The sequence below is a fragment of the Pteropus medius genome, unplaced genomic scaffold (assembly GCF_902729225.1).
Source record: "Pteropus medius unplaced genomic scaffold, Ma_sr-lr_union100, whole genome shotgun sequence".
Lineage (NCBI taxonomy): Eukaryota > Metazoa > Chordata > Mammalia > Chiroptera > Pteropodidae > Pteropus > Pteropus medius.
Genome location: NW_024342471.1, coordinates 4,127,986 through 4,142,528, shown reverse-complemented (window position 1 = coordinate 4,142,528; position 14,543 = coordinate 4,127,986). Strand labels below are relative to the sequence as shown.

General features: G+C 44.4%; 1 protein-coding gene across 1 annotated transcript in view; it reads left to right on the top strand.

Moving 5' to 3' along the window:
- The first annotated feature begins 460 nt into the window (after positions 1-460).
- The window catches only part of TMC2 (transmembrane channel like 2), a 52,094-nt gene continuing 38,011 nt past the window's right edge, over positions 461-14,543 (top strand). The window contains exons 1-4 of the mRNA XM_039863703.1: positions 461-494; positions 1,076-1,123; positions 6,524-6,839; positions 9,544-9,696. Coding sequence (XP_039719637.1) covers positions 461-494; positions 1,076-1,123; positions 6,524-6,839; positions 9,544-9,696 — 551 coding nt within the window. The remainder of the gene's footprint in view (positions 495-1,075; positions 1,124-6,523; positions 6,840-9,543; positions 9,697-14,543) is intronic.

Here is a 14,543-nt window from a genome sequence, read left to right as displayed (position 1 = left end):
CTGGGAATCTGCATTTTAAAGAATCCTGGTGATAACTTTCACAAATGTCCTAGAACTTCCTTGGTGCCTTGTCCTAACCAGGGACAGGGTAGAGGGAAAGGGCCCTGGAATGCTCCTCACACCTTCCCTAGCCAGAGATGAGCTGACAACTCCAGCCGCTCCAGGGCCCCTTCATTGTAAGCGATGCTTGAAACATGAGGCCACACCAGCCTCTCTCCAGGGAAACCTGAGCTGAGGAGTGTGTGGCAGGATTGAAGGACTGGGAACTCACAGCCTCACCTCTTTCCTGACTCCCACTTCACCCACCTCCGCATTCAGTCCAAGCCACGGAGCCCTGGCTGCCTGCACCTGGGAAGGGAGGCCAGTCACCATGAGGGCAGGAAAGCAGGCCAGGCTGAAGGTTCATGTAGACCAGGAAGCCGCGTGAGCCAGTGTGGGGGCCGAATCAGCCCCACTGACCATGAGTCGCCAACTAAAGGGCCTGGGGGAAGAAGGTGAGTTGGTCCCTATCTCCAAGGGGCCCACCCACAGAGTTCTTGGGCAGTAGCCGGGGACTGGGAAGCAGAGGGGTCTTAAGAGGCACAGGGACCCAGGTTTGAGCGCTGAGCCTGCCACTTGCTTACTGAGCCACCTCAGTCCAGATATCCAACCTCCCCCTGCCTCATCCTGAGATGAAGGCAGCCATCATTTTTTGCAGGGCCTTTGGGAGGGTTCAAAAAAGGACATATGCAAAGCACTGTGCACAGTGCCTGTGTTACCGCTGAGCCACAGAGGCGGTCAGAGCCAACCAAGGTCTTTTTATCACCTATCCTTAGCAATCCCTTCAGCCGATTTGTCTGTCTGCCTTTCTGTCTGTCTGGGGAAGGAGGTTGTAGGGTTGTTCTGACCTCGACTTTTTAAGGGTGTCAGAGAAATGTGAAGACTCGAGACTCTGGAGCTAGTTACTAAAATAATGGGAGCCAGGTTCCCATCTGAGGCAGCTGTAAACCAGCTGAGGGTTCCCATAGTGAATGGGGTGGTACAGGGAAGGGGACTTTCTAGAGGTCAGCCATTCATTCTTGTCCATCTCTTACAGCAGAAGGTGGAAGGAGAGGGAGGATGAAGAACGGATTTCCAGGCACAGGTGAGATGGGGTGATGTGTGCCTGGGGAGCCTGCAGTGCTGGCTTAGGCTGGCAATTCAGCCACCGTCTCTTTCATCCTCCTTCTTCCTTCCATCCCTCCCTTTCCCCACCCTCCCTCCTCCCTCTCTTTGTAAGGAAGCTTCCCAAGCAGGAGATTTAATTGGGCAGGGAGGGGACAGATGCTGCACAGGAAGGGCCTGCCCTCAGCCCTGGGTGTCAGAGCAGACACCCAGAGTTAGTGAAACTTTGAGTTGAGTCTTGGTAAGTAGTGAACACTCACCAGGCTGGAGGCCAGGGAAGCGAGGTCCAGGCAGCTGGTAGGTGGTGGAGCCAGGACTCACTGACACCCAGGCCACCTGACTCCAGATGGCACACTCTTAACCTCCGCAAAGTACACGCACACCCTCCTCCTTGCAATTTTCCCTTCCCCATAGGGAAGAGGAAATGGGTCATAATTTTTACTTCAGGGATCCAAATTATCAAGGGATTCAGTGAAGTTAAATCATAGGAATCTGTTAAATTAACTGAAACCCAATTACCCAAAGATTCCTGTTTAAAATCTCCTCTGGAACACCTCTGAAGGGAACTGATACCCTATTCCTTGGGCTTATGTTCTACAAGGAGATTAAAAAAGAAAAATCTCTGAAAATACAAAGGTCTTTCTCAAAATAATAACAATTTATTATTCCATTAGTTGAAAAGGAGGGTCAGAACTCTCCCTCCTCCTGTATCATTTCGTGAATGTACTTAACTGTTAAGGTCACTGAGTCGGAGGGTGAGCTGGACCTGCTGGTCCTTGCAGCTTCTCCTCAGCCTGTTTTTCACTCTGAATTATCTGTTTATGCTCCATTCAGGTGCATAAACGCGAGGAGGCCTGTTACATGGAAGGGAGTGCGTACTGGGCTTGCAGGTCTTCCTAATGTGGCAGCTGCCTGTCCAGCTCCTGAATTATGCATTACGTAAAGTCATTCAAAATTGACTCTCTCTTTCTCTCTGTCTCTCTCTCTTTCTCTCTCTCTCTCTCTACATATATATGTATATGTATATATGTAGAGAGAGAGAGAGAGAGAGAGAGTCAATTTTGAATGACTTTATGTAATGCATAATTTTTTTATGTAATGCATAATATTTAATATGTATATATATTAAATATATACATAATATATATTATATATTATATATTATATATTATATATTATATATTATATTATATAAACTAAAGATTAAAAAACTATATATATATTATATATATATTAAAAAACTAACAGATTAAAAAACTAAAACAGCAGCTTGTTCTCTGTGCAGGAAAGGTTGGGAAGATTGAAGGGCAAATTCAAGCTTGCTTTCCACAGTCCACATGAATTTTGTTCAGCTGGGAAATGAGATTACAACAGGAGCTGTAGCTTGGGGAAAAAATGTTTGAAATCTCCGAGTTATCTGTACAGTTAACTGTACCAAGAACTCAGTACTTAGAAAAGAACTCATTACTGAGAAAACCATTTTATTAGGTGACTGAGGACACACAGAATTCAGAAGAGGATGCGAGCATATATTGACTTTCTTATCCAGTCCTTTCAAGCCATATGGAGCTGATCTTGGATAGAGACCCAGGAGACTCTTTTTAATCCCTCGCCCACTCTCTCTGCTCCTCTGTACTCTCTGAGAGCCTAGCTCGGTTCTAGGGCTCTCCTTGAGGTCACAGCTACAGTGACACACATTTCCTCATATACGATCCCATGTCTTCAGAAGGAGTGAATTCATTTCTGACCAATCCTCCTCCAAGAGGGGGCTGAAGCCTCCAAGAGCCATGGGGAAGAGCATCTACAAGACAAACCATCTCTCGCTGGCTGATACTAACCAGCTTCCTAACCTAGATGAGTTGTTATTATGTTTAAATAATCTTTCTTTACGTTGTCTTACCAAAAACCTTTTTCTCATAGGAGATGAGAAGGAGAAGAAAGAGGTTAGGTAGCACTGGGTGAAGAAAACTTGTTTTGTCACACATAGGATTGGCTGTCTTTGAGTCTGTAAATAGCACTCAATACTGTTCTAAGTGCTTACACCAGTTATCTCATCTGGCCCAGAAGTAATCACAGAGACTGGAAACCAAGTCCCCAAACCAAGGAGATTGTTAATGGTGGAGTCAGACCCACGCTTGATGCCTCTTCTTGCCTTCACAGCAAGTAAAACGTTCTCACAGGGCTCTACAGTGACTGGGAACCCATGTCCCCACCCCACAACAGCCTCTTCAATGCTGCTAGCATGATCCATTGGTGCAGACCACACCCTCAAAGCATGCTCCAGTATCACAGCCTCACCCTCCAGATGTCCACCCAGCTTCTCATGGGCACGTACTGCTCTCTGGGCAACCTCTTCCCTCCACATTCCTCACCCCAGTGCCAGATAGTACCCAAGGCTCAGCCCCGCCTTAGTCACCCATGCCCCAGACTCCTTGGCATTTCCATTGGGGCCCCTCAATCCTCTGTTTCCTCTGCCCAGAATTCTCCCATTTTGTGACTCCCCACCCCCATCTCTACCCCTTTCTTCTCTTGATAAACTCCTGTTCATCCTTCAAGATTCAGAGTAAACATTAATCCTTTGTGAAACATATCCAATCACCCCAATTATAATTCATCACTCTCTCTTATTTCCATGGCCTTTTATTTTTAGTCTACTATTTATTCCTTTTTTTCAAAAAAATAAAATATGTTTTGCTGTCAAAATCTGGCTCCCTGAATATCAAGAACACAACTCGTTGATGAGACAAAGATGATTTATTGCTTACATCCAAAGCTGATTTATTGCTTACAGGCAGAGTTTTGGCAGTTTCTCAGAGAGGGAAAGGTAAGGTCAGAATTTAATGAGAATTAAAAGTTTGACTTGGGCAGTTCTTTCAAAGTGGGGACTTGGTTAGGATTGGGTAAGAATCATAATATAACAGTCCACAGTAAATAACAAGGCCAGGATTTGGAGGTAAAACATTAAAAGAATCTTAGGGTACAAATTGTGATTTTTTTTCATTGAAGAGTTGATGGATCTTGTGGAAATCCTGTAATGAGCAATTAAGCCATTTGCTTGAGCAGGAAACTTCTGGAAAAATAGTCACGCTAATGAAGACAGAGGCATAACACCAAGTCATCTTAATGTAGACACTAAGGTATAGTTTGGTTCTCCGTGTCCAGGAAGAGTGCGGGGTAGATGGTTTCAGTCCTCAGTCTTTGTGGTCATTCTTCACCCCAAGCTGAACAGTTTTAGATGTATAGACAAATTGAGTAGAAAATTCAGAGAGTTCTCATATACAATCTTCTTTCCTCCTCTCTCTCCTGCCCGCCAGCTTCCCCTATCATTAACACCTTGTATTAGTGTGCTGCGTTTGTTACAACTGATCAACCAATATTAATACCTTATTATTAGCTAAAGTCCACAGTTTTCATCAGGGTTTACTCTTTGCATTGTGTATATGAGTTTTGACAAATGCATAATGTCATGCATCCTCCATTACAGTATCATGCAAACTAGTGTATCCAAAAAAAATGCCCTGTGCTCCACCTATCATTCCTCTTCCCCTCCCCTTCCACTGATCTTTTTACTGTCTCTATAGTTTTGTCTTTTTCAGAATGTCATTTAGGTGCAATCATACAGTATATAGCCTTTTCAGACTGTCTTTCACTTACAAATATACATTTCAGATTCCTCTATGTCTTTTTATGGCACAATAGCTCATTTCATTTATCAGTGAATAATATCCCATTGTCTGGATTACCAGTTTGTTTATCCATTCACCTACTGAAGGACATCTTATTTATCTTATTTGCCTCCGATTATAATTATAAATAAAGCTGATATAAACATTTATGTGCAGATTTTTGGTGGACACAAATTTTCAATTCATCTGGGTGAACACCTATCAGTATGATTGCTGAATTCTATGGTAAACCTATGTTAGCATTGTAAGGAACTGCCAAACTGTTTTCCAAAGTGGCTATAACATTTCACATTCCTGCTAGCAATTATTGAGAGTTCCTGTTGCTCCACATCCTCATGAGCAATTGATGTGGTTAGTCTATTCGATTTAGCCCTTCTAATAAGTATATAGTAGTATCTCCTTGTTTTAATCCTCAATTTCCTGATGACATATGATGTTCACATCTTTCCATATGCTTATCTACAATTTGTGTATTCTTTTGGGGAGTTATCTGTTCAGATTATTTGCCCATTTTCAAATTGAGTTGCTTTCTTATTGTTGAGTTTTAATAATTTGTTGTATACTTTGGATACAAATCCTTTGCCAGATATTTGTTTTGCAAATGTTTTCTTCCAGCCTGTGGCTTGTCTTTTTGTTTTCTTAACAGTGTCTTTTGCAGAGCAGAACTTTTTAATTTTAATGAAGTCCAATTTATCAGTTTTTCTTTCATAGGTCATGCTTTGGGTGTCGTATCCAAAATGTCTACAAAACCCAAGATCACCTAGATTTTCTCTTGTGTTTTAACTAAGAATTTTATATCTTGCATTTTACATTCAGATCTATGGTTCACTTTGAGTTAATTTTTGTAAAAGGTAGAAGGTCTGTGTCTAGATTATTATGATTTTTTTTTTTTTTTTTTGCACATAATGCGATATCCAGTTGTTCTGGCACCATTTATGTGAGTCTATTTCTGGGCTCTCTGCTCTGTTACATTGATCTATTTGTCTGTCTTTTCACTAATACCACACTGTCTTGATTACTGTAGCTTTATAATAAGTCTTGAAGTTGAATAGTGTCCATCTTCCAACTTTGTTCTTCTCCTTCAGTATTATGTTGGCTATTCTGGATATTTTTGAAATTATTCAAAATGGTTAACTCTAACCCTGCTTACCCTGCCTCACTCATTCCTTCTCTTAGAAACTACAATAAAGGCTCTTGCCCATATGTTCCTTCTCTCCCTCTGGCTCTTGACTGAACCTATGGCCCTGCATGGCAGTGTTGAGGAACAGGGCCTGAACCAGCTCTGCTGCTCCCACTTCCTACCCTTCCCCTCATGCCAGGCAGAGGCATGTGAGGGGGCAGCCCCTACAGAGTGGAGGCAGCCAGGCCCTTCCTGTCTCAGTGGTCCAGCCTTATTAAACAGAGGCCCATGCTTGGCTTTGACCCTGGGGATCAGGAGATGACTCAGCTCTGACCCCAAGGGACTGCACACACAGGAAAAGGAAAGGTATGAGGTGAAGCAAGGGTGTGGGAGTGCCAACTGGTCAAAGGAGGGAGACACTAATCCCATCCCAGACCAAAGGCTCCAAAAGAGGTGGCCTTTGGAGCCAATAAGCTTTAGGAAGCATCTTGAACATCCAGTTTCTCATAGCTGGAGACATTCTCCTGGGGTTGAGGTCAGTGAGGCTAGAACTGTCCATTTCCTGCCCCTGCAGGTGACAGGTCTGGGAGGAGACCCTCCAGGAAGCAGGCCCCCAAAGCCAAGGGTGTGGCGGGCAGGTGCAGAGACCCACCTGGCCAGAAGGAGCAGGCCAGTGGCAGCCCAAGGGCGGGCTCCCCCAGGAGGAAGCAGGCAGAGCACAGAAGACGAGAGGAGCTGGGGAAATGGAAGCGGAGCACTTCAGAGAGGACTCATGAGGGGAGGAGGAAGAGGGATGGGAGGACTTCTTTCAAGGAGCAGAAAGCACCCCTGAAGAAGGAAAAGGAGATGCAGAGGAAGGAAGAGATAAGGAAGCAGCGGAAAAAACACAGGTGTGTTGTGCCTGATTCAGGTGCGTCTTCAAGTGTGCTCTCCTTCCTTTCAGGCCCTTCTCCCTCCCCTGACAAGGGACCCATGTCCACTCCCTTGTGAATAGGTGACCCCTGCTTTCTCTTTGCCCCCTTTGCCACTGTCCAGCTCTCTGCCTCTGGGGCAGAACAAGGAGGAGAATACAGCCATTCAGGTGTAGCGATCACTGGGCATGCTTGACTCCAAAGCCTCACGTTGAACCAATGCAAGTGGAAGCTCCCAGTGGGATGTGACATGAGCGGGGTGGGGCAAACCCCAAGTCTCCTGAATTTCAGTGGGTAACTCACCACAGCTCTCGCAGGGGACATGAGAGAAATGAACAAAATTGGACTTAGGACTCATCGGAGGGCTTTAAGCATATTTTTCCAATCTGGATCCATGTTCTCTTCTGTAAAATGGAGCATTGATCTCAAAGGACTTCAAAGGTTCCACTAGCTCTGAAATTCTAGAATTTGGGGGTTTGCTCTCTCTGTTTCGTTTCCTTTGTTCATTAGCATTAGCACACATGGGTGATGGACAGAGTCAGCGAGGAGGAATTTTATTTCTATGTTCTGCTCCCAGTTTTGATGGGACATCTCCCTCTCTTTGCCTCCCTATTTTGCTTTCCTCACTTCTCAGGATGTTTTAAGAATGCCTGTTGGTAATGGGTGGGAAGGTTTTTGAAACAATTGGAGGTCTCAGGATTATGGTAAAGTCGAAGCTCCTCCCCACTGGATTCTGATAAACCCTCTTTGTCCACACCCTCAGTTGTCACTCAATGTACCCGTCCACCTTTAAGGAGACAAGACTCAGGCCCTCAAATGGGGCTGCAGATTTCCTGTCACCCATGCCAGCCCTCCCCAGCTCAGTTAGGGCTTTTGTCTACTGTCTGGTTGTCCCTGGACATGATAAAGGATGCATAGTGCCCTTAGCAACTTAAAGAGAACTTGAATGCATCATCGATGGGCCCCAGTGTGTCTTGAACTTTAGAGGGAGACTTGCACCATCCTAAATGAACCACAGGGGTCCTGATGGCAGATGCAAAGTAAGGGGTACAGACAAGGACTCCTTCATGCCATTTTTCACTGATGCCATGGCAGGGCACAGAGGAATGAAAAAGACTCAGCCCTGTTCCCCAGATGCTGACGGTATAGCAGAGCGTCAGTCACCATAAGATGATACAGAAAGCAATATTCATATGAGAAAGGATTTGATGAGGGGCTGGGCACCAGGGTTCCTCCAAGGAGAAGATAAGCATTTTAATAAGTCTTTTGAAGCACAAGTAGAATTGGAACAAGCAATGACTGAATGCCCTCTAGACTGAGGGAACACCCTATACAAAGACTCAAAGGCAGCTATCAGGGGGTGTGCATTAGGAGTGGCAAAAAATCCCTGTGCTCTAAGCTTTCCAGTGTTCAAGAGCTAAGGGCCTCTTCTTTCCACCTCCTTCCTATGACTTCTCCTTTGCTCCTCAGGAGCTCATCAGAAGCTGACACTCAGGGAGGCTGCTGCAAACTGGTCTCTAGCACCAGGGGTAAACCTAAGCCCATATTCTGATATTTCCATTTATAAACGTTGCTGAGAAGGCTGCCCTGGCAGAACCCTTCCTAGCCCCTCCCTCATTACACCCCTCACCCTCAGCTGCTGTCAACGCAGCTGAGAGTCATTGTTTCTATGAGTGAAAGAGTCTGTAAGGAGCACACACAAGAACTTGAATTTGTGGTAGCCAAGCACATTGTTTTGTCTGTGAGATGCTGAGGGTCATCACATGACAGGGTTTCCAGCAGGATGTTCTCTGCAGCTGTGCTGTTCAATGCACTAGGCGCCAGCCGCACGTTGGGCACTTGAAATATGGCTAGTGTGACCAAAAAACTGAATTTCTAATTTAATTTAATTTTAATTCAATGTTAATATTACTGAGTTGACACGAGAGTTAGTAAACTTACTTAACCTAGACAGACAGATGTAAATCAATTTAAATTTGAAGCCAGAGCATTTCTTCTAAAAAGAAAAACTATTTTGTCAGTACAGATGGAAATGTCAAAGGAAAATTATATTCTACTTGATTCATTTATCATGAAACTTTTAAGTATGTCAAACAATTTGGGTATGTGAGTCTACTTTTTTTCAACTATAAATTTTATTAAATTCAAATAACATTAAATATGTTGAATGAAAATTTATTGTCTGAATTGACATGCACTGTGAATGTAAGACGACACTGAATTTTGAAGACAGTGCAAAAAGAATGTAAAATATCTCAATAATTTCTATATTGATTACATGTTGAAATTATAATTTTTGGATAAATAAAATGCATTATTCAAATTAATTTCCTTTTACCATTTTAATGTGGGCTACTAGAACATTCAAAATTATAGTACATAGCTCATGTTATATTTCTACTGGGAAGCACTGTGCTATAGGGTGGTTTATGGGGAGGACTCAAAGAAATTGAGTTTGGAGAGACAGCCCTCCCAGTGTCTTGGGCTACTGGACAGAGTTGTGGCCTCCTCTGACAGGCAGGGGGCGTCAGTGAGGGCTTCTGAGCAAGGGCAGGCGTGTGAGGGGTGGTCAGAGCTGTGAGTGTCGGGAGCATAGCCCACCTCCTGTCGAGCTCTGGGCTGGTCCACATTCCCCGCTAGCCTCCTTTTCATTCTTTTCTGCTCCGCCCTGGCTTTCCTTCAGATCACCTTCTGTAGCCTCCGGTACCTCTGGCAGGGCATCTCTGTCAGAGGAGGAGCTGGCCCGGATCTTGGAGCAGGTAGAAGACAAGAAGAAGCTCATTGCTACCATGCGCAACAAGCCCTGGCCCATGACAAAGAAGCTCACGGAGCTCAGGTGAGCAGGCGCTGGCGGCCAGGGCCTCTCAATGTCTAAAGGCTCCGCTCCTTCTGAGGACGCGGGACATCCTTCCTCCTCTCTGCTGCAAGGGGCCTAACAGGAAGGGGGATTCACCCTCCCACTCTGCTTTGGTCCCCCTCTCCCTTGTGTCCCCTGCACAAACACAGTGCTGAGGTGGTTGGTGTTATAGCCGAGAGGAGGATGGGCCAGGACTGTTGATTGAGACCCTGCTGTTAGCCATTGAGCAGGGCCAGGTGAGAGAAAGGAAGGATCATGGTGCTCTAGTCTATGTCCCTTCACTGCCTGGCCACCCCTTCTGTCTCGTACCCCACCTCAGCTGGTGGTTTCTGTGCCTCCCTCACAACCCAACACGGACATGCCTTCCTTGGGGGCTTTCTATGATCCCTACCTCAACAAATTCAGACAGACCTCTCTGTGTTCTCTAAGTGCCCAGAATCTCTCCATATGTAGCACACTCCCACTTGTGGAGAGCAAGGAGAGCGTCTGTCTCCGCTACTCTCGTGTCCCAAGTGCCTAACACAGGGCCAAGCGTGCAATGATGCTCTGTGAATATTGCTCTGGCCTCTACCCATGCCCCTGACTCTGATTTTCAACTCAGAAGCTTCTCTGGTTTCCATATGAAAGGCTAGCACACCAAGCATTTAGTGATTCTTGACTCTCTACTGTAGTTTTGAGATAAGGGCAGAAGTCTCATTGATTAACTTCTGGTTTTCTCCTAAAAATTTCCATCCAACATTATCATTTTCCCCAAGTCTTTCTTGATTGTTTCTGCCACAGGTGTGGAGGTAAAACTTCCTTTCCTCTTTCCTCTAGAAAGCCATTTTTCCTGGCTCCTCTCACACCTGAGTTTCCTCATTGATCAAGTCAACGCCTCCCCTTTTCTTACGTAGAACAATCTAGAAGACTTATGTGTGTTTGCCCCCAAAAGGCATAGCAAAGATGTTGGCTGCACAAACCCGATGCAGACCCTGACAAGAGTTCAGGCAGAGCTTACTCCACTGCCCTGCAAATTAGTACATTGTCTCCTACGTGACTGCAGGGAGAACTGCCTGCCTGCCATGCCTCCAGGCCAGTGCCGACCCTCAGAGCTTCTGGGATGATGGAAAGGTTCTAAATCTGCACTAACAGAGCAGCCAATAGCCACATGTGGCTACAGAGCACTTGAAAAGTAGATAGTGCGATTGAGAAAATGAATTTTTTATTATATTTTAATTTATTTAAATTTAAATCATCACATGTGGTGCGAGATGAGCACTGGATTTGGAAGACAGTACAAAAAGAATGTAAAATATCTCATTAATAATTTTTTATATTAATTACATATCGAAAGTATAATTTTTTAATATATTGAATTAAATGGCTACGGTTTGAGCTTCAGGTACAGCGCTGGGCAGTGGCCAGCTGCCCTTTGTCTGAGTGTCTTCCCCCTGCTCCCTCAGGGCCAGATTCTTCCTTCTGTTAGCCGGAGTAGTACAGCTTTCTGTCACTCTAACAGAACCTCACCACTACTCACGTGTCACCTGAACACATCTTTTATTAATGGCGGAAAAAGAGCAAACTTGATGCTTATGGAAATGAGATCTCTAGCTGGTTGAAAGTCTCAGGAACCTTGAAAATCCCCCAGGGCTATTTAGCTGCCCAGAGGAGAAGTCCGACATCCCCGCCAGGCGATTCCTGCCCTTGGTGGGGGTGGGAAGTAGCTAGGGCCTGAGACAGTGAAAAGACTTGTCTCTCACTGGCTCACTGGGGCAAGGCTCCTCCCTCCTTCTTTTTCCCTCCTTCTTCTTCCCTCTCCCAGACTAAAATCTAAGGCTCTCTAGCCTCTGAGGTTCCCCTCCATCCTGTGCCTGTTCCTAGGTTTCTGCTTTCTGCCAGCCCACCTGGCTAATTCATACACACCAGTAAGACTGGGATCACACGTCCCCTTTGCAAGGAAGCCTCCATTGCTCCTCTCCGCATTCAGGCGGAGTTATTTACTGGCCCTGTGATCCCCAAGGCACTGTCCACTCACTTGATTGGGTGCTCTTATTTACAGAACCATGTCTTATTCATCTTCTAATATTCTTTCTTTTTTATATATAGCCAACATGTGCTGAGTGCTCCCTACGTGCTGGGCACTGTTCTGAATGCTGTATGTGTAACAATTCATTCCATCCTCATAACCACCCTGTGGTGCAGGTAGTACTATATGACTGTCCCCATTTTACTGATGAGCAAACTGTGACACAGAACAATCTAGTAATTTGTGCAAGTTCACACAGTGAGTTAAGTGCCCTGGCCAGGATTTGAACTCAGGAATGTTGACTCCAGAACCTGCGCTCTTAATTTGTAATCACCTCTCCAGAATTACTAGACATTCTGGAATGTACCCCTTTGCCTCCTGTATAATTTGCTCTTCTGGCAGTGAAGTCTTCAGCTGCAGATAGCGTCTCCAGACTGTATCCTCTTTTTTTAGAAGCAATGGTGTGGGGACCTTGGTCTCTGGGTTACTCAGGCAGCTGGCTGACCTGGGCATAGCTGTTGTAGACAGTAGAAGGATGACAAGGCATAAAGAGCAATAGCACTGAGTTGGGGCAAGCCCATGTTCACCTTCCACCACATCTGGGTGCCTATTCAAATCCTGTCCGTCTGATTTCCTTCTCTTAACCTCTATGAGCCTCACACTCCTCATTTGTAAAATAGGAATAATAATTTCTACCTTGCAGAGTTGTTCTGACAAATTAAAAATATTTATATTAAGTGCCCAGCACATAATATGCGTTGATAAACAGTAGTTATTGCTATGATTAAAGCTTGAACATCTTTTGTGCCAGACACCATGCTGAGCCCTGAGAGATGAGGATGGGGAACAGAGATGAATCAGAAAAGATATTATTAATGGACAGAATTAATAATGACAAAAGGTGGGCTGTGGTGTTAGCAAAAGAGCTTCAAGTGCCCATGAGTCAGGGATGTTTGCTTTAATCGTTAAATTAACCAAGTGTATCCCTCAGCTTTGTCTGATAATTAGAAAATTATCCAAACTGTTTGCTTTCTTTCAAGAGATGAAGAATTCCACTTCCGGGAAGACAGAGTAGACATACCCACTAAGTACAACTAAAACCCTGGACATTACATGTAAAGCAAACATAAGGAGACTCAAAAAGGTATAGAGAAGGAGGCAGACTAACTAAGGACCTCAGGACCAAGGGAATGACAGGGCATTGAGTTCTAGGGTTTGTTTCTTTTTGCCTATATATCCCAGACTGGAGAAGCTGGCAACCCAGAAACAACGACAACCATAAACAAAAAAAAATTCCTAAAGAAAAGCCTGCTCTCTCTGGTCAAAGGACCAAGAAAGGGACAGCCTGGCAAGACAGAAAACTTCTAAACAATAACAACCCTGTTCCAGCCAAACCCCACAAACAAAACAGCAGCCCCCACCAGCCGATAAAGCCAAGTAGAGAAGGCTAGATTTTCTTCCCTTGCCAGGTTATAACATGGCACCTCCAACACCCCCACCAGGGTGGTGCAAAGAAGACTGAGTGGGGAGCAGAAGCTTTCATCTCCACTGGGCAGTAATGAGTCCTCTCTCTCCCTCTCTCACTGGTGTGAGTGGAGGCCACATGGAGAGTGTGGACTTTTATCACCACCTGGCAATAACAAGATGTCCCTCCTCCTTAGGATGACATGAGCAGAAACCTGGTCGGGGAGCCTGAACTCCCATCCCTGCTTGGCAGTAACAAGGAGCTCTTGGGTGTCAAAACAAGTCAAATAAAGAACCAAGATTTCTACCCGGAAGTAACCAGATGGCATCACTCTTTACCTACTGGAGCAGTGTCAAAGGACACCTGCTAAAACACAAGGTTCAAATAAGATCCAGAATCTCATAATATCCCAAATGTCCAGGCTTCATTAAAAACCACTCCATCATACCAAGAACCAGGAAGATCTGAAGCTGAAAAGTAAAAGACAGTCAACAGACGTTAACACCAAGATGGCACAGATGTTAGAATTATCTGACAAAGATTGTAAAGAAACTATCATATTATGAACACATGAAACAAATGAAGAAATAGAAAGTCTAAGAAAAGAAATAGAAGATATAAAGATGAACAACTAGAAATTTTGGATGTAAAAAACACAATAACTGAAAAATTTAAAAACTCAGTGAATGGGTTCAACAGCAGAATGGAGAGAACAGAGTGAAAAAAAAGTGACGTTGAAGATAGAACAAGAGAAATTACCCAATCTGAACAGAGAGAAGATGTTCTAGGGGGAAAAGTGAACAGAGCCTCGGAGACGTGTGGGACTATAATAAACGATCTAACATTAGTGTCTTCTCCAAATCCCTTGCCCTGGATATCAAGGGGAAAGAGGGAATCCAGAAAAAGAGAAAGAAGGTGAGACTGAAAGTCTTCAAAGAAATAATGACTGAGAATTTCTCAAATTTGGCCATTGTCCTTTGTCTGAAAGGACACTGCTGACAAGGAGGGAACAGAAGCACTTTACAGAAGTAAGATTTGCAACAACTGGGATGTGTAGGAGTTAGTGTTTCTATAAACCAAATACTATCTCTGATCAGGAAAAACATGATAGTTTGGATCACAGGTAACATGTTTAAAGGAGTTTGCTGTAAAAACATTAGTTATTATTTACATACCTTCACCAGATCCAGAAAAGCTTGCTGTGTCCATCACAATTCTTTTTTTTTTTTTTAAAGAGAGAAAATAGACAAATTTTATACATACATATGTATGGGAACCCCACATACATGATCGAGTCAGAGACTCTACATGCTCAAGAGGTTCCTCCATCAAAATTCTTAAACCAGGTGGACTCTT